This window comes from Archocentrus centrarchus, chromosome 8 (assembly GCF_007364275.1).
Source record: "Archocentrus centrarchus isolate MPI-CPG fArcCen1 chromosome 8, fArcCen1, whole genome shotgun sequence".
NCBI lineage: Eukaryota > Metazoa > Chordata > Actinopteri > Cichliformes > Cichlidae > Archocentrus > Archocentrus centrarchus.
Genome location: NC_044353.1, coordinates 628,019 through 651,811, shown reverse-complemented (window position 1 = coordinate 651,811; position 23,793 = coordinate 628,019). Strand labels below are relative to the sequence as shown.

The window sequence follows — 23,793 nt, the reverse complement described above, 5'->3', positions numbered from 1 at the left end:
TTAATGAGTCTGGCCTGAAACCTCTCGTTAGTGTCAGTGTGGCTGCAGTCAGTGCAGTGAGCAGCTCAATTAGCAGCAGCTTCCTCTGAACATGTTCATTTAGGCACCTCACAAACAACCATCAACCTCCAGACATGCAAAATGAAGTACCACAAGCTGCAGTTCCTCTGGTGTCCAGCAGAGGCACCACAGTGTGTCAGTCCCTATAGACTCCATGTTAAAAACCTTCCAGCAGAAATAAACATGTTTACAGCCTGATACAGAAACTGCTTTGGTCTCTGTGGATAAGTTCCCCCTTCATAATAGCTGTACGGGGGGATGTTTCTATAACTCACCTGTTTAAAGTTGGCATTATTAGGGGCGTGGCCTCTTTGAGTGACTGCTAAAACAAAGAATTCAAACTGTTTGACTCACTGATGTTGTCTCTGTCGCTCTTCTCCTCCCTTCTGAACGTGTAGGAGAAACACACCTCCACCTGTATACTGTGAAGGTCAACCTGTTAGCAAGTTAGCATGCTAACCACTCCTTTATAGCTCTGTTAGCATTCTAGCAGATCGTATTTTGGTATCTTACCAGAAGTCACAGCTGTTTGGGTCGATGATGTCCGGAGAAACTCTAAGTGTTTTATTAAGATAGATGACTGGTCGAGTCCTGAAGATCAACACATCAATCAATCAGTCTGAGTCACCAAATCATCAGTAACGAGACAATTTTTTTAACTACATAAAACTCAGCAGTATAAAATTAAGCTAGAGCCTTGGTTAAATGACGCAACTCGTGCTGCCAGACGTGATTGTCAGAAAGCTGAACGTAAATGGAAAAAAGACAGATTACAGGTGTCTTTTCGAATGTTAAGGGACTGTTGGCATCACTACCAGGTAGTTGTGAAACATGCCAAACGAGAGCACCTATCAAGGATAATTTTGTCAAATTGCCACAAGCCTCGTATTTTATTTAATACTATTGATAAAGTTTTAAATGCCCCCAGAATACAGGTATTGAGCCTTCACCTGAGGTATGTGAGGAATTCTGTAGGTTCTTTGTGGATAAAGTAAACAATGTTAGGGCCCTCATATCACCTCCAACCTTTGACCCTTCAGTCTCGGTTCCTTGCTCGACTGCCTTGTACCAGTTTGAGCCGGTTACTTTGTCTTTGCTGTATGAGCCTGTTAGTCATCTGAAGCCCTCAGGATCTCCTAAAGATACCATTCCACCCCGACTTTTTAAAGAGGCTATTGCTGCCTTAGGCCCGCTAGTCCTGGCTCTTATCAACAATAGTTTATCCTTAGGCATTGTTCCTAAATCTTTTAAACATGCCTCAATTCAACCACTGATCAAAAAACCTGGATTGGACCCCACTGTGTTATCTAATTTTAGGCCTATTTCTAAACTCCCTTTTTTATCTAAAATACTTGAGAAAGTTTTCTATAACCAGTTGAAAGCCTTTTTAGATGAAAATAATATTCTTGAGATCTTTCAGTCTGGTTTTAAACCTCTCCACAGCACAGAATCTGTATTGTTGAGGGTGTTTAATGACATTCTTTTGACTACAGATACAGGAGATCATGTGATTTTAATGCTTTTAGATTTAACGGCTGCTTTTGACACAGTGGACCATGATATTTTAATTTCTCGTTTAGAGCACTGTGCTGGTTTTCATGGCACTGTTTTGAAATGGCTTAAGTCTTACTTGACCCAAAGGTCTTTCTGCATCCTCTGTTCCGTTAACATGTGGAGTACCACAGGGATCAATTTTAGGACCTCTGTTATTTTCATTGTATCTGCTCCCCCTCGGAAGCATTCTTAGAAAGCATAAAATTGCTTTCTATTGTTATGCTGATGATACTCAGATTTATATGCCTTTGAAACGCAAGGAAGCCAACTCTTTACAGACCCTGTTTAAGTGTCTTGATGATATTAAAGCATGGATGGCTCTAAATTTCTTGAATTTTAATGAGAAAAAGACAGAGGTGATTGTTTTTGGCCCTAGTGTCCCAGGTGGATCTTCCCCCGTGGACGTGGGGTCATTATCACAATATGTAAAGCCATCTGTCACACATTTGGGTTTTATTATGGACGAGAATTTTAAATTGGAGGATCAGATCAGTGCAGTGGTGAGCTTCTTTCATTTGAGGCAGCTGGCAAAAATAAAAAATATACTATCGAAGAAGCATTTTGAAGTTGTGATCCATGCTTTTATTACCACTAGACTGGATTACTGCAATGCTTTATATATTGGTGTTAGCCAGTCTGCTCTAGCCCGTCTGCAACTGGTTCAAAATGCTGCTGCACGCCTATTGACGGGATCGCGAAAGAGAGAGCATATTACCCCTGTTTTATCCTCACTGCACTGGCTGCCCGTGTATTTTAGAGTTCATTTTAAAATCCTTTTATTTGTTTTTAAGTCACTTCATGGCCTTGCCCCACCTTATCTTTCCGAGTTGCTGCACGTCCATACTCCTTCCCAGTCACTCAGATCAGCTGATCGGCTTTTTCTGGATGTGCCGAGGACACAGCGGAGGCTCAGAGGAGACAGAGCCTTTGCTGTGGCAGCTCCAAAACTCTGGAACGCTTTGCCAATAGAGATTAAACGTTTAAGTCTGCTCTTAAGACCCACTTATTTCGTTTGGCCTTTGATTAATAGGAGCGGCTGTCTATTGAAATTTGTAATTTATTTATTTCTAGAAAAATTATGCTTTTTATTATTGGTTTTATTTGTGTGTATTATGTTATTGATTTATTGTTAGGATAAATCATGCATTTTACAGTTGTTTTATTGGTGTGTATTATTTTATTGATTTATTGTTAGGATAAATTATGCATTTTATAGTTGTTTATTTGTGTGTAAATTTTTTTAATCTTTTATCTTTGTAAATTTTAATTTTCTCTTGTCCAAATGTGTTTTATGTACAGCACTTTGGTCAGTGGTTGCTGTTTTTAAAGTGCTTTATAAATAAACTTGGCTTGGCTTGGCAGTACATGCTGCCATTAAGTACTTTGACTACTTCAAAATGTATTTCAGATGAGTACTGGACAGTACAAAAACTGGTACCTGAGCAGAACGACCATGTCGTCTAGAGAGCCAACCAGCAGGTCCGGATAATTGTTCCCATCAACATCCCCACTGGCAGAAAGAGAGTACCCAAAAGTCCTGAATACAGGAGAGACTGCACTGCCTCGGATCACCTGCACAGAGACAGAGGAGGGATCACAGGTGTGTCTGGAAGCACATTTCTATTCTGTGGGGACATTTCTCATTTTGGGACAGACATTGATGGTTCAGTTAGAAATAGTTTGGTGTGTGAGACCTGGCTTGGTTTTGTAGCAATGCCCTCACTGCTTCCTGTCCAGATCATCACGCTTCCTGTTTCATGAAAAGGAGCTCCAACTGCAAAATCTGGAACAACCGAACAACCTATCACCATGCTGGTCATTGATGATCAGTTATGACATGATGTCATCATCACCGACACATTGACTCCTGACCCTGGAAGCCATCCTGGTTGAGGTCTCCTGCAGCAGCCACAGCCATGCCGAATGCAGATGCTACCGGCCCTCCCAGCACCATGCTTGGTTCAGAGTCGAACTTCCCACCTCCGTTCATGTAGACATAAACTGCCCCGCCCACCTCCTCATGACGGTGGAAATAAAAAGGCGCACCCACCAGCAGGTCATTCCACCTGTGAGACAGAAAACCAGCTCAGCCTATGTTCCTGAAACATGTTCCTCAGGTTTAGATTATCATGCTCTGTGGTTCTCAAGAGCCAGAATGACTCATCTCCACTCAGGAGAAACTATAAGGGATCTGAAAAACTGTCAAAAAAAAAGCCACTGACACTGGCTGCCTCAGTGTGGGTAATCTGACCCATAAAACATTCCTCACCCATCATTGTTGAGGTCGGCGGTTGCCACTGCATTTCCGAAGTACGAGCCCATCTGTTGCCCATGCAGCGTCTGCTGAATCACCAGTTTACCAGAGAGCTTGACTACCAGCAGCACCGAGCCACGAGCGTCTTCCATACGGTCCCGAGGAGCTCCTGTTCACCAACACACCAATCAATACATCAATCACTATATCTATAGATCATCCACCTGCTTCCTGATTGACTCTTTTATGAACATCTTCACCTGTTATGAGGGTTTCACCATCTTCCGAGAGAAGGCGAGAAGCCTGAGTGACAGAATATCCTGCAAAAACACGTTTGAGATTTCAGTCTTCTTTATTTAAATGTAAAAACATTCACATTAAAAGCCTGCATATCTGAACATTCAGTAAGCAATGGATTATTAACATGACCTCACTCTGCACCCCTACAAAGTTTTGTCAGAAAAAACCCAACAATCAGACCCCCTATGAGCAGCACTTGGTGACAGTGGGAAGGAAAAACTCCCTTTAACAGGAAGAAACCTCCAGCAGAACCAGGCTCAGGGAGTGGCAGTCATCTGCTGTGATTGGTTGGGGCTGCTCTTGGTGTTGGCTTTCACTGTCATATTGTATCACTTCCTGTTCAGAGCACAGCTGTGTTTTAGTGTAGCTGATTAATTATAAATCTTTAGAACACTCTCTGCTGAATCACCTGTAAATTATATTCATATTATTCACTTGTTGTTTCATTAGTCTGGCTATTAGCTTAGCTCAGGGGTGGGCAACTCCAGGCCTCGAGGGTGGGTGTCTTGCAGGTTTTAGATGTGTCTCTGCTTCAACACATCTGAATCACATATAGAAGTCATTAGCAGGACTCTGGCGAACTTGACTGCATACTGAGGAAGTAATATAGCCATTTAATTCAGGTGTGTTGGATCAGGGACACATCTAAAACCTGCAGGACACCGGCCCTCGAGGCCTGGAGTTGGCCACTCCTGGCTTAGCTCTTAGCCGGCTCACTACCAGCATGGCTTCTTCTTCTGTCACTCTTGCACTTTCCTGCTCTGTGTGTGTCAGATGTGCAGTTACTCCTCGGCCTCCTTTAGCAGTAATGATACTTGTAATTATGTAGCCTGTTTGTAGAAGTGGAGGCCAGGCTCAATGCATTGGAGACTCGGCTCCACACAACGGAAAATCCAGCAGCTAGCCAGGCCCCTGTAGTGGGTGTGGACCAAGGTAGCTTAGCCACCATTAGAAATTAAAACTTGTTGGAAATAAGACCTGCTTTTAAGATGTCATTGCAAACCTTATTAAAGCACATTTGTATGGCTGATTTAAATACTCCCTCAGTTTTTTCCCTCTACAAATATACCTGCTCACACTATCAGTTGCTAAACTGACACAGCACCTCTGTAGTAAATGGACTGGTACTTTCTTCTTGGTAGATGACCTGCTCTAGACCTGGAGCCAAAGCAAGCCCTAGTAAATACTGACAACAGTATTAAGGCTAAAACAGGGTTTATACTTCTAAACTTCTCCCTTACTCCGGAGGGACCTCACAGACACTGATATCGTCAGGAAGTGAAGGTCACACTGGGCCTGAACACACAAGTTTCGTGTGTGTGAGCTCAGATCTGATGGAGCTCCGACTCTGAGAAAGACAAGCGTGATTTAAAGGGACAGCACACCGATGTAGATGTTCCTGTGATTCTTGTTGGGGAAGGAGCTCTTCTTGATGTTAAATTCATTATCAGGATTCATCCAGGAGACATGGACATTTCCTAAAACACACACACACACACACACACACACACACACACACACACACACACACACACACACACACACACACACACACACACAGGATTAAAGTGCTCAGTCAGAACTGAAATGCTCTAAATTTTGGTGAAGAGGAAGAAAACATCATAATAAAATCAAACTGGATAGAGTAGAATAGCAAATAATAAAATAGAATCACCTTGCCATTCAAAGCTTCCAGGTGAGCCAACAATGACTTCGCTCTGAGTGATGGCAGCTGACATCCCCATGGTGCACATTACCTCACCTGTGACATCACCCAGATGACTAGACACAGACACACAGCATGTGAGCAGGCGGAGCATCACTCATCACCTTTAGCTTGCACTCATGTGACCTACCTGCAAGGAAGTTCTGGATCTTGCCATTGTGAGTCATTCTCATTGTACTGCAGGTTGTTGCCACGGAGATAGCACCGGCCAATCATGTGCCTGAGTCTAAATGCACCATAGAGTTTAACGAAGCGGTGACCACACGCCTGCAGACCAAGCACACAACTCTTTAAATTCAGTATGAATCAGAAATACTAATTCAGCCAATGAGAACATAGACTCACCAGGACACGCCCCCCAGGCCGGCCCTGACTGGCTACCGAAACACCCAACCACATGTCTTCGACCAGGTCATCAGACTTGATCAGGGCTGAAACACAGTAGCATAGGTGAGTCACACACCTAAGGCTGCACCCCTTGATATATGTGCCACTTACTAACTGACAAAGGCTCCACCCACTGACAGAGAAAAAGTGAACAAATAAAATCATATGACTGATTTATTTTTCTGATTCTAGCCCTGAACCCAAACAGCCTGTGCTGCTCTGCAGTTCTATCTTTATGTCAGGTTTGTTGTCCAGCAGCTGAGCCTCAGCAGAATGACAGCAAACCTCACCTGGAGCTGATGAAGCTGCCGGTGTTACATCCACACTGTGCAGCTCATTTACAGCTAGCTGGCTAACCTTAGCCTGCTCTCTAAATCCTGTGTGAAGCTCCTCAGCTCTGTTGTCATCCTTGGCTGGAGGTTGTGTTGGAGTTTGTGTTGTGCTGCAAGCCGGTCTAAGTTAATATTAGCTGGTACAGCTCACTGTTGATGTCAGAAGAAGGAGAGGCACTGAGGCCCTCAGAGCAAAACATCTCAGTGAGTTCAGACAAAGGTCCCAAAATGAAAAATACTGTAGAGAGCCGATTACCGGAGTCTTCTTTTAATTATCATTGGCACATTAATTATTACTGTTCTTAATGAACTCACTAAGAAAAAGATGGTTCATCCAAGTTCAATTTAATTCTATTTTATATATGTTGTGTATATAGCACCAAAGCACAACAAACAGTCACCTCAAGGCTTATAAGGCGAAAAAAACGGCTCAAGGGGACAACACCAAAGATGCATATCCTGGAGAGCCTAACAGCGAAGAAGGCAAGAGCACTGGACGAGCTACGCAAGAGACATAAAGATAAGTTGACGGCTAGCTGGACTCAGGACGGGCGACTCTATTTGCTCACCAGAGGAAATCAGCGGCATATCATCTCCAAATTGTCGGATGCCAAAAAGCTGAGTCTACATTAAATAAGAATCATAAAATCCCCTTTATATGTAAGTAATTGTAGGTTGTTGGTTAGATCTAGCATTTGAGCCAAAACTAGATCTTTTTCAGCGTTTTTTTCTTTGTGTGAATGTATGTGTGTTTATGTGGTGCGAGTGTGTGTGTGTCTGCATAATTCTTAAAATTAGTGCAGGGGTTAGATATAGTGGATTGCAATTGGGTAGTATTTTAATGTGCAACAATTGGTGACGGGGAAAAATTAACTTTGAACTTCACTTAAGTTAATTTGTTTAGATTAGTTATGTCTTCATATTATTGTTGTTGTTTCATTGTCCACCCAAAGCACTTTTTATTCGCTTTCGGTATTGCATATATAGTCATGACTACTGCACCTGTTCTGTACGTGAACGAAATGAATGTACACTTCACAATATACAATTCTACATTTTATGGGGTATGATGACTTGATATTTGAATCTAATAAAGTACTTGAACAGTATTGCTTTGAAAAAATAAACTGCAAGAGGGTTACACCTGATAACTTATCAGCATTTAAACACTATCCATTCTCATTGTTACACCTCAATATAAGAAGCCTAGTTAAACACCATGATGAGTTACTCTCCCTATTAGCTAGTCTTGATCATAACTTAATTATTTTAGGATGTGCTGAAACCTGGGCTAATGAAAGAACATATCTGGACACACTTAACCTAGATGGCTAAGAACTGGTAGACAAGGTTTGCATATATGCCAATATACATGACTCTGTAATAGTTTGAGATGATTTATCCATAGATGATGGATTTTCTGATTCTTTGTTTATCGAGCTGGACATAAAAGACGGGAAAAACATCATTGTTGGAGAAATTTATCGACCTCCAGATTCAGATCTAAATTTATTTTTAAACAACCTGGCAAAACTTCTTAATAGACTTAATAATTGTAATAAAAATTGTTTTATTCAAGGAGACTTTAATATCAATCTTGCCATAGAAAATAATACAAAAGCAGAGTTTTTGAATTGTCTGTAGGCTTCATCCTTCTTCCCTACAATCAATCTATACACCAGGGAAACAGAAACTAGCAAATCCTCTATTGATAATATCATTACAAATATACAAGACACTTGGTTTGACTCTGGTGTTATACTGTCAGATTTCACAGATCACTTTCCTATTGTACTTTTTGCTGATTTTGCAAGACAATTAAATGAACCACCTCAAAAGACAAAAACCAAAATATTAGACGAAAAAAACTTAAGCTTGCTTAAAAAACATCTTAAAGCAAAAACATGGGATCATGTTTGTCACTGTACTATTCCAGATGACGCCTATAATGATTTTCTACAAGAGATATCTGACAGTATAAGCCACACCATACCTGAAAAAGTAACCAAAACAGCCTCTGTTAAACAGGAAAAATGGCTTACCAAGGGCATCCTGAAATCTATTAAACTGAAAAACAGGCTCTACAAACTCTTTATTAAGAATCCAACAAATGAAAATAAAGACAAATATCTCAAATATAAAAACAAATTGACTAATTTGATAAGAGTTACTAAGAGAAACCAAATTACACTAGATTTAAAGGCTGCCCATGGTGACCAAAAGCAATGCTGGAAAGTACTAAATACTCAGCTGGGGTAAAAAAACAACTGTCCTTCCTGACACTAAATGCAAACAAGGAGATGAAGACCTTGCCAACAGTTTTAACAACCACTTCAATTCTATAGGACAATCATTATCAAAGACCATAAAGCCACCGGGGGGGCTGTATATCAACAATACTTAAAAGGGAATTATATTAAATCAATTTTCCTGAAGCCAACTGATGGAGCGGAAGTGCTTAAAACCATATCGGGTATGAAAAGCTCCTGTACAGAAGGGGTGGATGGTATTTGCAGTAAAATAATAAAATTTATTGCGCTTGAAATTAACGAACCACTTGCCTGTTGTATAAATCTTTCTATAATACATGGTGTTGTGCCTAAAAAATGAAGACTGCAAAAATCATTCCAATATTTAAAACTGGGGATAAAAATAACATGCAAAATTACCGTCCAATATCTATACTGCCTACTCTCTCCAAAGTATTTGAGAAAATTGTTTATAATAGGCTGTATGGGTACTTGGATAAGCTGGACATACTTACTCCATCACAGTATGGCTTCAGGAAAAAGAGTACAACGTGCATGGCAATTCTTGATCTCATTGAGAAAATAAACGATGCTGTCGAAAATGGTGAATGTGGAGTGGGTATTTTCCTTGATTTATCGAAAGCATTTGATACTATAAATTTTGAAATTTTGTTGGGAAAACTTGAGCATTATGGTGTTAGAGGCATTGCACTTAACTGGTTCAGAAGCTATCTATTTGAAAGGGAGCACTACGTACAAATACACAGCAGCAAATCACAATTAAAAACAATTAAATGTGGTGTACCACAAGGATCTATATTAGGTCCTCTTCTTTTTATTATTTACTTTAATGACTTTATAAATTCATCAGATATACTACACAAAATTATTTTTGCAGATGACACAAACTTATTTTTTTCTCATAAAAATATGGATTATCTCCAAAATATAATTAATAAAGAATTAACTAAAGTAGATATCTGGCTTAAATGTAATAAATTATTATTAAACATTAATAAAACCCACTGTATTATATTCTGTTCCATAAAAAATCGTAAAAATATTGAAAATGTACATATCAAGATTAACGGAAGGATCATCGAAAGAGTTCAACACACAAAATTTCTAGGAATATATATATTGATATTGATGAATTGACAACTCGATTATCTAAACAGGTTGGCTTGTTTTATAGACTCCGACATTATCTCCCTCTTGAAGCTCTCATAACGTTGTATCATACCTTATTCGAACCACATTTGAATTACTGCAATATCATATGGTGTAACACGTATCCAAGCTATCTTGATAAACTACTTGCTTTGCAGAAGAAAGTGATACGCGCCATAACATGGTCTGAGTTCAATGCTCCTTCCGATCCCCTTTTTTATAAGCTTAACCTTCTGAAGCTCACTGAGAGCAACACTCTTCATAATGCATGCATGATATTTAATGTAGTGCACAAACTAAATGAAAGACTTTGCCAGCTTATTCCAATAATCTATCCAACCCACGAACACAATACTAGAAGGAAAAATCAGCTGAAGGGGAAAAAAACGCAAACTGAAATGTACAAGTTTTAGCATCACATGCAAAGGTTTGGAGATCTGGAATGAAATTAACAGTACAATACAAACATCATCTTCTCTAAAGATATTTAAGAAACTTTTGAAAGATGAACTATTACAACATTATACTTAACAAACAGTAAAACCAGATATAAAAATTAGTATATATTTATAAATTTATGTAAATCCATTATCATCTAATTATTATGTCCAATTTAATTTCCTAATAATATCTGGATAGAAAGTATAAGGATGAATTTGTCACCTCGAATACACTGATGTTTCTTTTTTGTGTGCTTTGTGGGTACGGCTTTAAGAAGTATGAAATGTGATAAGGTTTGATAAGTGTATATTATATTCAAAACAATAATAATGTGTGATACCAGGTAATGGAATGTGTGTGGAGGATGTGAAATAACAAAAATGTTTTGACTTGATTTTAGTGTGGGGGTATGGATTACTGTATTGTTTTTGTACTGTAATGTAATGTTTTTTGTTTGTTTTTTTTGTTCCTGGGGTCCCTGTATAAGCTAAAGCAGCTTCTTGGGAGTTTCCCCTTTTACAAATCTTACAGGCGTGGTGTTGTGCACATGTATCCATCTTAAAGGTTTGTGAATAAAGGTTTTGTGAATAAAGGCACTTTGTATTGTGGGTAAAGACCCTACAATAATACAGAGAAAACCCAACAGTCAAAACGACCCCCTATGAGCAGCACTTGGTGACAGTGGGAAGGAAAAACTCCCTTTAACAGGAAGAAACCTCCATCAGAACCAGGCTCAGGGAGGGGGGGGGTCATCTGCTGAGGGGAGAGAAAAAAGACATGCTGTGGAAGAGACAGAGATTAACAGTAACTAATGATTAAATGCAGAGTGGAGTATAAACAAAGTAAGAAGAAGTGAAAGAAAAGAAACACTCAGTGCATTATGGGAACCCCCCAGCAGCCGAGGCCTATAGCAGCATAACTAAGGGAGGTTTAATTTTAGTTTTAGAGACCTTTAATCTTCTGACATTTACAAACTGAACAATAAGTGAATTATAGCTGAAAACATGTCAGATGTATTAATAATGCTTTACTGAAGCTTCATAGCTCTTCTTTGATGGAATAAGATGACTTCACAAGAGGTCAACATGCAGAAAAAAAAATCACCTTTATAATCGCTCTCATAAAGGAAAGTTTTAAGGCTAATCTTAAAAATAGAGAGGGTGTCTGTCTCCTGAATCCAAGCTGGGAGCTGGTTCCACAGAAGAGGGGCCTGAAAGCTGAAGGCTCTGCCTCCCATTCTACTTAAGGATGTTTCTAATTTTAGAAATATTGCACAAATACAACAAAGCAGTCCTACATATTTGTTTAATATGTGCACTGAAGGACATATCCTGGTCAAAAATGACTCCAAGATTTCTCACGGTGTTACTGGAGGCCAAAGTAATGCCATCCAGAGTAAGTATCTGGTTAGACACCATGTTTCTAAGATTTGTGGGGCCGAGTACAAGAACTTCAGTTTGATCTGAATTTAGAAGCAGGAAATTAGAGGTCATCCAGGCCTTAATATCTTTAAGACATTCCTGCAGTTTAACTAATTGATGTGTGTCATCTGGCTTCATTGATAGGTAAAGCTGAGTATCATCTGCATAACAATGAAAATTGATGCAGTGCTTTCTAATAATACTGCCTAAGGGAAGCATGTATAATGTAAATAAAATTGGTCCTAGCACAGAACCCTGTGGAACTCCATAATTAACCTTAGTGTGTGAAGAAGACTCCCCATTTACATGAACAAATTGGAGTCTATTAGATAAATATGATTCAAACCACTGCAGTGCAGTACCTTTAATACCTATAGCAAGCTCTAATCTCTGTAATAAAATGTTATGGTCAACAGTATCAAAGCTGCACTGAGGTCCAACAGGACAAGTACAGAGATGAGTCCACTGTCAGAGGCTCTAAGAAGATCATTTGTAACCTTCACTAATGCTGTTTCTGTACTGTGATGAATTCTGAAACCTGACTGAAACTCTTCAAATAAACCACGTTCATCCAATCTAACTCCTGTATTTATCTCTCTCTCTCTCTCTGTGTGTATCTTCAGTTTTAGTGACTCATTATTTGTTTTACTGTTACATTAAAAATTAACTTGTTTGATTGGGTGTTGCTGTGGTTCCCACTGATTAAAGAACACACTCACTCTGTGTGTTGTTGTTGTGTTTGGCAGCAGCAGATAAAGGAGACAGCAGCTGTCATTGCTCACTGAGGGATGGAGTACCCATAATGCACCAGGACACTGATAGCATCGCATCATTAGTGCAGCCAAACAAGCTCAGAGGAAAGGAGTTGTTTCCTTCTTCCTCCTGACTGTCACCTTGGTACCTGCTCTGTGATTGGCTGACACACACACTCACACACACACACACACACACACACACACACACACACACACACACACACACACACACACACACACACACACACACACACACACACACACACATCAACCAATCAGGTAAAAGATAGGTATTACTCACCTGGATCCATGAGCTGGATCCTCTTGCAGTCTGACTGGTCGGGACTGATTGGGCAGGTGTAAACTCCTCCTGTACGATTGGCTGGAACATTTGGCTCTGCCTTCTCCCTGGGGGCTCCAACCAATAGCCTGTCAAGATGACAAGGTTAACCTGGAGAGGTTTTTAAAGGACTCCTGGAGCATGGGAAGTCATGGAGTTTTTATATTTGAGACTCTGTGTGGAATAAATGAGGAGTCTGAAGGGCAAACACACACACACACCCACCCACACACACACACAAACACACACACACACACACACACACACACACACACACACACACACACACACACACACACACACACACACACACACACACACAGACAATGGCAGACAGGACACAGGTTGTCTTCCTCTAATCAGCTGAAGTCATGTGACATAAATAATCTGAAGGATGGAAAACCGACCTGAATAAAACCATCCTTCCCAAGCTGGACTCACCCCTATTTATACCTGTTTACCTGCTGCTGTGGGTACCCACCTGACTCACACAGACACTCGGTCAGGACAACTTCCAGATGAGCTTGTAGGCTACCCAGAAATGTCACAACCTTTTTAACAGGTCTCCTGGAATCCTTTCCAATCCATCCAATGTCCTCAAGGACCCATAAAACCTTCTATATTTAATTATTGATCATAAGTGTAACCAATCACAGAGGGACACTCCTGAGATGGGCAGGACTTCCAATCAGAGAAGACACTGACCTCCTAACCCTTGAACACTCCAAGGAAACTACATTATTTTGTGTGTGTGTGTGTGTGTTTGTGTGTGTGGGTGGGTGTCACTAATAGCCAATCCAATTAGAGAGTATAAAGAGACTGTTGTCATGGTGACTGTAGAGACAGACAGCTGGGTGACCTCTGTGTGACACCCCCCCCCACACACACACATACACACACAGAGGAAACCAGGGTCTGAACTCAGACATGGAACATGTATGTGCAGTTTCAGCGTGACCTCCACTTCCTGCCAGAGTCTCAAACCCTGAGATCTGACTTTAGTTTCCTCTCAGATCCTTAAGCTGAGTCAATATGATGATCTGCAGACAGGAGCTGCTCTCAGACACTTTTAGTTTTAGTAAAGCTAAAAATATGTGTTTGGGGGGTGCAGTGCAATCCCGTGCCATGTGACCTGTCGGTACAGCAGCAGCTGCTCAGACTCAGGCTGACAAGCAACACATGATAAACAGCATGCTGACAGACAAACACTGACCTCCCTCTATTCCCTGAGTCACATTTTTATGACATTATGGAGACCCTGATATGTCTAGAGGGACCTCCTTCCATCCTTCAGCAGACCTCCTAAAGCTCCACCTTTCTTAATAACATCTCATCCTGGAGCTGCTGTTTGTTCAGAGAGTTCAGACATATTATTAATGCTGCGGGGCATTCACCTGACTGTGTGTGTTTGATTTACAGGCACACACACAGACACTTTTACACTGCAGCACATACACAGGATGCTGTGTGTTTGATGTGCTCCAGTGAAGGAAGCTGTGCACTCAGCCGCCTTCTCAGGTCAGGAGTCACCTGAAGGCAGAAAGGCTCTATTATGACAGAGAGGGGATGGCCATGGAAACCATAGCAGCCCCTGGAGGTCAAATGATTCAAGATTTTAGACGTCTTCAGGACTCCAAATGCCAAGTTTGACACATGAAAGAGTTTCTGAGATATGACCTCCCTTCCTGTTTTACTGTTAGCTTAGCTGTGATAGATTTGGTTCTGATAAAATGAGGGGCCAGACAAAGAGCAATTCAGAAGCCCCTATGGATGCGTCACTAAGGGAATTGTTTACCCTGTCCAGGATAGGGTTACCAGGGCCCCACCGTGGCCGAAGCAAAAACTCATGTGTGGGAGGAGTTTGGTGAGGCCATGGAAAAAGACTTTTGGACAGCCTTGAAGCGATTCTGGCAAACCTTTAGGCGACTCAGGTGTTGCTCTACTCACACAGTCTATAGTGTGGGTGGGGAGCTGCTGACTTGAACTGAAGCTATAGTCAGGCGATGGAAGGAATATGTCGAGGACCTCCTTAATCCCACTGACACACCTTCTGTAGTGGAAGCAGTCTGTGGATGAGGGGGATGACTTGCCCATCACTGGGGGTGAGGTCTCTGAGGTGGTTAAACAACCTTGGTGGCAGGGCCCCTGGGGTGGATCTGGGGTGGTGCCAATGGATTGGCAGACCGGGTGGTGGTCCCCATCTTCAAGAAGGGAGACCGTAGGGTGTGCTCCAACTACTGGGGTATCACACTCCTCAGCCTCCCCGGTAAGGTCTATACCAGGGTCCTGGAAAGGAGGGTCTGTTTGTTAGTCGAACCTTGGATTCAAGAGGAACAATGTGGTTTTCATCCTGGTTGCGGAATGCTGGATCAGCTCTTTAGAAACTCGATGATACTTGAGTGTGCGTGGGAGTTCACTCATCCAGTCTACATGTATTTTGTGGACTTGGAGAAGGCACTCAACCGCGTCCTTTGGGGTATCCTGTGGGTGGTGCTGCGAGAGTATAGGGTGCCTGGCCTGTTCTTGTGGGCCATTCAGTCCCTGTACAACTGCAGTTAGACTTGGTCCATATTGCCAGCAATAAGTCAGACTCATTTCCTGTGGGTGTTGGACTTTGCCAGGGCTGCCCTTTGCCACAATTCTGGTCATAATTTTTATGGACAGAATTTCTAGGTGTAGCCATGTGGTGGAAGGCTTCCGCCTTGGTGGCCTCAAAATCTCATCTCTGCTCTTCACAGATGATGCAGTCCTGTTGGCTTCATCAGGGGGTCGCAGTGGAACAGTTTGCAGCCGAGTGTGAAGTGGCTGGTATAAGAATTAGCACCTCTAAGTCTGAGGCCATGTTCCTCAGCCGGAAAAGGGTGGAGTGCCCTCTCTGGCTCAGGGACAAGTTGCTGCCCCACGTAGAGGAGTTTAAGTTTCTCGGGATCTTATTCACGAGTGACGGGAGAAGGGAATGAGAGATTGAGAGATGGATCGGGGCTGTGTCTGCAGTGATGCTCCTCCACATCAAAAGAACCAGTTGAGATGGATTGGGCATCTGAATAGGATGCCTCCTGGGCACCTCTTGTTCCCAGCATATCCTACCAGGAAGAGGCCCCGGCGCAGACGCAGGACATGCTGCAGACATTGTGTCTGTCGGCTGGCCTGGGAAAGCCTTGGGGTTCCCCCAAACAAGAGAGATGTTGGGGCTTCTCTGTTTAGACTGCTGCCCCCGCGGCCCGGCCCCGAATAAGTGGAAGAAAATGGAAGGATGGAGGGATAAAATCTATCTATCCACTTTCTGATGAATACTGGAAAGAAGGCCACTTTGAATTCAGTGAAATCTGAATAATCCAACAGTCCATTGTTTTTAGAAAGGAGTTCATGTCATGGTCCTTTCAAGTCTGCATTCTTGTCTCCGTCTAGTTGTTTACTGTTCTATTTTGACAGTCTTCTGTTCCCCATGTGTTGTCTTCTGTTTTACTTCCTTTGTGTCATTTGTATTATTTTGTTCACCTGTGTTTCCCAGATGTTTCCACTCCCCTCACCAGGTCTCCTGTATTTAAGTCCTGTGTTTCCTCTGCTTGTTGTCACGTCCTCGTCATTGTCTTCCGTTCTCGCTGTGTGCCTCAAATCCTGGATTCTCATCTGTTTTTGTTCATGTTTAGATTAGTCAAATCAAGTCAAGTTCTTGCTAGTGAGGGGAAGTCTGTGCTGCTGGATCCTGACCAGCTCTTCCTCTGTGCTACATCTGCTAATAAAGCTTACATTTAAAGTTAAGCTTTTCACCTTGGGTGTCCTGCATTGGGGTGGGGTCCTCTGCCTTGCCTGCCGCAGTGTTACATGACAATTCAAAATTTAACTAGCAGCAACACACCTCTGACTTCAACCAACAGGTGGCAGCAGAGAGCACTCGACAAAGACATTAATGAAGTCAATAACAGAATCTTACAAATGTCCAAACAACAACCTCCAAGCAGCAGTTCCTCTGCCATCCAGCACAGGTGCCACAGTGAGTCATCTGGCTTTACCTATCAATGAAGCCAGATGACACACATCAATTAGTTAAACTGCAGGAATGTCTTAAAGACATTAAGGCCTGGATGACCTCTAATTTCCTGCTTCTTAATTCAGATCAAACTGAAGTTCTTGTACTCGGCCCCACAAATCTTAGAAACATGGTGTCAAACCAGATACTTACTCTGGATGGCATTACTTTGGCCTCCAGTAACACTGTGAGAAATCTTGGAGTCATTTTTGACCAGGATATGTCCTTCAATGCACATATTAAACAAATATGTAGGACCACTTTTTTGCATTTGCGCAATATTTCTAAAATTAGAAACATCCTTTCTCAGAGTGATGCTGAAAAGCTCATTCATGCATTTATTACTTCTAGGCTGGACTATTGTAATTCATTATTATCAGGCTGTCCTAAAAGCTCCCTGAAAAGCCTTCAGCTGATCCAAAATGCTGCAGCTAGAGTACTGACAGGGACTAGAAAGAGAGAGCAGATTTCTCCCATATTGGCTTCTCTTCATTGGCTCCCTGTTAAATCTAGAATAGAATTTAAAATCCTTCTCCTCACCTACAAGGTCTTGAATAATCAGGCACCATCTTATCTCAAAGACCTCATAGTACCATATCACCCCAACAGAGCACTTCGCTCTCAGACTGCTGGCTTACTTGTGGTGACCCTGAACCGTCCCTTAGTTATGCTGCTATAGGCCTAGGCTGCTGGGGAGGGGGGGTTCCCATCATGCACTGTTTCTTTTCATTCACGTGATTTACTTTGTTTATACTCCACTCTGCATTTAATCATTAATTGTTATAATCTCTGGCTCTCTTCCACAGCATGTCTTTTTTTCTCTCCCCTCAGCCCAACCGGTCACGGCAGATGACTAACACCCCCCCCCCCCCCCCCCCCCCCGAGCCTGGTTCTGCTGGAGGTTTCTTCCTGTTAAAGGGAGTTTTTCCTTCCCACTGTCACCAAGTGCTGCTCATAGGGGGTCGTTTTGACTGTTGGGTTTTCTCTGTATTATTATAGGGTCTTTACCCACAATACAAAGCGCCTTGAGGCGACTGTTTGTTGTGATTTGGCGCTATATAAATAAAATTGAACTGAATTGAATTGAATGTAATTGAATTGAATGTAATCACAGCATTCTCTGGAATACAAAGTGCCTTGAGGCGACTGTGATTTGGTGCTATATAAATAGAATAGAATTGAAGTGAATTGAGTCAGTCCCCATAGACTCCTATGCTAAAACTGCTTTGTCTCTGTGGATAATTTCCCCTTTTATAACAGCTGTGGGAAGATTTCTTTATAACTCACCTGTTTAAATAAAGATGCATTAATAATAATAATAATACATTTTATTTATAGGCGCCTTTCATGGAACTCAAGGACACCTTACAGGTAAAAAACAATCAAAGCATTATTAGGGCTGTGGCCTCTTTGACTGACAGAAGGATGGTGACACAGGCGGCTGTAGCTGCTAGCTGTCTGCTAGGCTTCACTTCAGCTAACTGGAGTCCCTGAACTGGACCTCTGGACCATGTTGGTGCTGTTGGAGCCTTTTGGAGCATTTTGAATGGAGTTATCTAACCAATCATATGACTCCTATGAGCTTCATTGGACTAACAGACCGCCTAAGAAGGCGAAGCTCCAGTTTGCTGAGTGAAACTATGGGATTTTATTTGGATGTTACTGATTAGCAGGTATCTCTGTGTGTTTGATGCTCACTTCCAGTCCAACTGAACTTGGTAGCATCAGCTGATACCTTAGCACTCTACCCTCGGAAACAAGTATGGTCATTTCTGGAAACCAATAACTCCAACATGCTGCTGAAGCTTAAAAACATGAAGTCCAAAGACGGTGGCTGGTTTTGGTGTTAAATCAGATCATTTTTAAACCGTAGTCTGTGAAATGATCTCTACCATTTTACTGAGATATTTTGTTTCCTGATCTATGATATTTCACGGATACTTTTCTGTTTTTGTGTGTTTTGGAGTTGGACTTTACATTAGTTAAACAAATCTTCAGTGTTTGAAAAATTAACTGGAGGACTAGTGTTATGTTGTGACATTATGTGTCATGGTACAGATGAGAGAGAGCCCATAAGATAGCAGGATTTAATCACATTTTTGTTAAGAAGTCGTGGTTTTTCACATCCAGGTTTATAGTGCAGAAAAAACACCTTGGATTACTGACATAAAGTTCAGTCTGAAGTAAGATCAATCATTTACCTGGACACACCTAAGAGTAGAGGCCCAGTTAGCACACACACACACACACACCTCTAAAAGAAAACTAACACAGGTAACAGACAGGTGTGTACTCACTGGTAACTGTCAGTCTTCAGGTCTTGGTGTAGAGCAACTGAAAATCCAAACAAGCTTCCATGTTCGCCTTCCTTCAGCAGCGGAAATGATGTGTCAAGGTTAAAGGCTGCACACACACCAACACACACACTCAGCAATGCACACACACCTGTCGCCATGGAGACACACACCTGAGGGGATGAAAGTGAAAACAGCAGAAAAGACCCAAGTGGTATTAATGTGTTAGTGAGGTATAGTTCAGGTCATACAGGTGACCATACCTGGCTGTATTGCCATGGTAACTAATGCTTGGAGAACATATTTTAAATGTGCGAACTGCTGAGTCGCAAAGGTAATTTTTCATCACATGTAAAGTGAAGCATTTCAAGTGGTTTTGGTCTTTTAACTTTGATGTTTTTAGCATATGGCTTGTGAAAACCAAAGATCCAGTATCTCGGATTACTGGAATATTTCATTGAAGCCTGAGACTCTGGAAGCAGGATTAATGCTGCTTGCCTCAGAGCCACTGAAATCTATAGGTTATGTTATTTTGATGGGCGTGTCCATGTCCCGTTAAAAACTGGCACATGTAAAGCTCTTTTTCAGCAGCCTTTTCTGGTTCTTTGAACATTGTGGATGAGCTCAACATTAAACATCTGCAGCTCTGCCACTGCTAATCCAAAAGTAGAAGTACTGTGTACTGTGTACTTTATAGTTCAGTACACACATCATGCAGGAATTCAAGGTGAAGGAGGTCCAACCAAATACTCAGACCATAAATTAATATAATTTCCAGAAGTTGGAACTTTCTGTATGTAAATAATTTTTATTGATCTGAGGAAATATTCCAATACTCTGAGATCCTGGATTTCTGATTTGCATTATTTATAATTCATAATAACCCAAATTAACCCAAACATCTGCAGTGATTACAGAATATATTAAAGCTGACCTTTTAATTTCTTTATGTTAAATAAAATAAAATACTATTCACGATATTCACATTTTATGAGATTAAGTACTTTCATCTGTATGTTTTTGCTGCACTTTACTGTAGTGCTTTAATGCTGTTACATGTTTTCTGTTGGGTTTGCTTCTGTCAGTAAATACTACTAAACTGCATTTTTGTAAAACTGCAGGTAGTATGCATATCTAAAGAAACAATGACTTGTAGCACAGCATGAAATATTAATCATTTATGGCTCTTTTCCACAGAGACTAAAAATGATCACACTGTAGATTTGTGACACGTCAGTTTTAGATTTGGAGTATTTCTACTCTGTGGTACTTCATTAGAGCGTGAGAATAATTCTTTGGAGTAAATTTACTGAAGGTAAAGCAGAACGTATCAGAGACGTTTGGTCTGAGAGTTTGTGGTTTGTATCTGTCCCTGTGAGATCATCTATAAAGAAATACAGACAGAAGAGGAAATTCAAACCTTTTTCTCTGTCTGTTGGATTATTGGTTCGTCCTCTGCAGGTCATCGGTTTGATTCCCGCTCTGCTCCGTCCGACTTCTCCACCGTCTGCTCACAGACTGATCTGCACGCACCCAGATGCCTCCCTCTCTCTCCCTCATTCTCATTCTTTAGCCATGCTCACTCACCCTGAAATGAAATCATGCATCTCTCTCTCTCCCTCTCTCTGTTAACACGCCCACACACACACACACACACACACACACATTCATGCTGGTCTTTCTATTCTTGTGAGGAACCATGTTCATGTGCTTTCGAAGGTCCCAAAGACTGAATTAGAAAGTGGTTAGAGCCCTGAAACTGGTCTTGAAGGTCCATAACCTGGGCCCTTCAGAGACCGTAAAACCAAACCAAATGTTCTTATAAAGCCTAGAATGCATGTTACTCTACTAGACATATTACACACACACACACACACACACACACACACACACACACACACACACACACACACACACACACACACACACACACACACACACACACACACACACACACACACACACACATCATAAATGGATTTAGCTCATTTGGGTGTGTGAGGGCACCTTCATTCTCTCTCCACATGCACACACACGTCTGTTCTTATTGTGTGTGTGAAAGTGAATGTTTTACTAACATTAAAGGCTCTGAACTTTACACACACACACACACACACACACACACACACACTTTTCTGGGTTTATTTCAGCTTCCTGTCTTTGTTACTACTTCCTGTCTCTCTTTCTTTTCCGTTTTCTGATTTTAAACAACAAATAATATAACACACAAGCACACATGCGTGCACGCACGCACGCACGCACGCACGCAATTCTTCAGTGGCATCCTTGTTAGGATGTGACCCATTCAGAAATCAGAATCACAGGTCTCAGATGTGATCTGGGATCAGGCATCACTGAGCTCCTGGACGGTCTGAGGTCCAACCCGGAGGTGTTGGATAGAGTGAAAAATAACATCTCAGAGGTGTTCTATTGGATTTAGGTAAGGCAAATGTGGGAGCCAGTCAGTGGTATCAATTTGATCATCCATCATCCTTCAGGAACTGCCCACATACTCACACCGTGAGGCCGGGCATTGTTGTACACCTGGAGGAACCCAGGACCCACTGAACCAATGTAGGGTCTGACAATGAAAAAATCCTGATACCTGATGGCAGTCAGGGTGCCGTTGCCTAGTCTGTAGAGGTCTGTGTGTCCCTCCATGGATATTCCTCCCCAGACCATCACTGACCCGCCACCAAACCGGTCATGCTGAATGATGTTACAGGCAGCATAACGTTTTCCACGGCTTCTCCAGACCCTTTCACTTCTGTCACATGCTATAGGTATTAAAGGTACTGCAGTGGTCTGAATCAGATTTATCTCATAGACTCCAAGACTCCATAGACTCATGTACATTGTATATAGTGTTATTATTAGTAGTATTAAGGTTAATCTTGTTTGTTGATTTTATATATATTCTTTTCTTAATAGTGTAAATAATTATATCTTTATTTATATTTATAATAACTGCGGCTGCTGTTACACCCAAATTTCCCCTCTGTGGGACAATAAAGGCTGTTTCTTCTTCTTCTTCTTCTTCAATTTGTTCATGTAAATGGGGAGTCTTCTTCACACACTAAGATTAATTATGGAGTTCCACAGGGTTCTGTGCTAGGACCAATTTTATTTACATTATACATGCTTCCCTTAGGCAGTATCATTAGAAAGCATTGCATCAATTTTCATTGTTATGCAGATGATACTCAGCTTTACCTATCAATGAAGCCAGATGACACACATCAATTAGTTAAACTGCAGGAATGTATTAAAGACATAAAGGCCTGGATGACCTCTAATTTCCTGCTTAAAACTTTCCTTTATAATCAAGCTTATAGTTAGGGCTGGATCAGGTGACCCTGAACCCTCCCTTAGTTATGCTGCTACAGGCCTAGGCTGCTGGGGGGTTCCCATAATGCACTGTTTCTTTTCATTCACCTTTACTCTGTACTCCCCTCTGTATTTAATCATTAGTTATTATTAATCTCTGTCTCTTTCCCCCCTCAGCAGATGACTGCCCCTCCCTGAGCCTGGTTCTGCTGGAGGTTTCTTCCTGTTAAAAGGCAGTTTGTCCTTCCCACTGTCACCAAGTGCTGCTCATAGGGGGTCGTTTTGATTGTGGCTGGGGAAGTAGCTGTGGCTCAGGAGGTAGAGCAGGTCATCTGAAGGTTAGTGGTTCGATTCGATTCCTGGCTATGACTCTGCAGCAAAGTATGTACAGAGGTCAGAGACCTCTACTGGAACCACAGCTATCACCACCTGGTGGCTTTCAGGGAGAATGCAGATTTAAGGCAATTATGCATTGGTTTTATTTTCATAAACAGATTTTGTCCATGTTTTTTCCTGACCACAAGTCCAGCATGAAATAAATCAACATTATTCAAACTATTGTCAGCTCACAGTGTTTATATTTGCCTGACCATAGATCTGTAGCTATCCACCAGGCAGCACATTTTCTGCCAAGTCACTCAACTTCACCAACCCGCCAAAAGTCACTGTCGCTTAGTTTTCCATTTCCATTTGCACCGAGAATTACAGCGGAGCTGTACATTTTACTTTTTAGAAATCTGTTGTTCACACCATCATATGTCACCATTGGAAACCAGCTAACTTCCTGCAAACCCCTAACTCAGCTACACCTCAAAACATCTTCTTTCCAGAACACTTAGATGTAACAGCTGGGAGAACAGCCACACTGACCATTTTACTGGAGGTGAAAGAATTGGAACCATTTTTAAATCTCAGTGATTCCTCAGAGTTTTATTTTTAGGAACTGCAGGAGCGTTTGGACCCAGAATTGGACAAGTAGCCCTAAATAACTGGCTTTATTTAGACTTGTGTCTGTTAACGTGGACTAGTTAAGAATCAAACAGGGTTACATAGGATTAGATTCAAATGGAGGGCCAGACTGTGCTCACTGCCCATGGTCCCCAAATTGCAGGCAGACAGGCACACACACACACACACACACACACACACACAC

The 23,793-nt window shown here is 41.6% G+C and overlaps 1 protein-coding gene across 1 annotated transcript in view; it reads right to left on the bottom strand.

The window, feature by feature from the left end:
* The window catches only part of LOC115784742 (integrin alpha-3-like), a 40,403-nt gene extending 19,544 nt beyond the window's left edge, over positions 1 to 20,859 (bottom strand). The window contains exons 1-14 of the mRNA XM_030736072.1: positions 20,734 to 20,859; positions 19,317 to 19,486; positions 12,951 to 13,078; positions 6,240 to 6,325; positions 6,025 to 6,161; positions 5,844 to 5,950; positions 5,554 to 5,646; positions 4,129 to 4,188; positions 3,884 to 4,037; positions 3,487 to 3,680; positions 3,309 to 3,397; positions 3,053 to 3,186; positions 574 to 651; positions 415 to 482 (exon numbers count right to left, since the gene is read on the bottom strand). Of these exons, the coding sequence (XP_030591932.1) occupies positions 415 to 482; positions 574 to 651; positions 3,053 to 3,186; positions 3,309 to 3,397; positions 3,487 to 3,680; positions 3,884 to 4,037; positions 4,129 to 4,188; positions 5,554 to 5,646; positions 5,844 to 5,950; positions 6,025 to 6,161; positions 6,240 to 6,325; positions 12,951 to 13,078; positions 19,317 to 19,474 (1,486 nt within the window). The 5' untranslated portion in view covers positions 19,475 to 19,486; positions 20,734 to 20,859. The remainder of the gene's footprint in view (positions 1 to 414; positions 483 to 573; positions 652 to 3,052; positions 3,187 to 3,308; positions 3,398 to 3,486; positions 3,681 to 3,883; positions 4,038 to 4,128; positions 4,189 to 5,553; positions 5,647 to 5,843; positions 5,951 to 6,024; positions 6,162 to 6,239; positions 6,326 to 12,950; positions 13,079 to 19,316; positions 19,487 to 20,733) is intronic.
* Between the last annotated feature and the right edge of the window lie 2,934 nt (positions 20,860 to 23,793).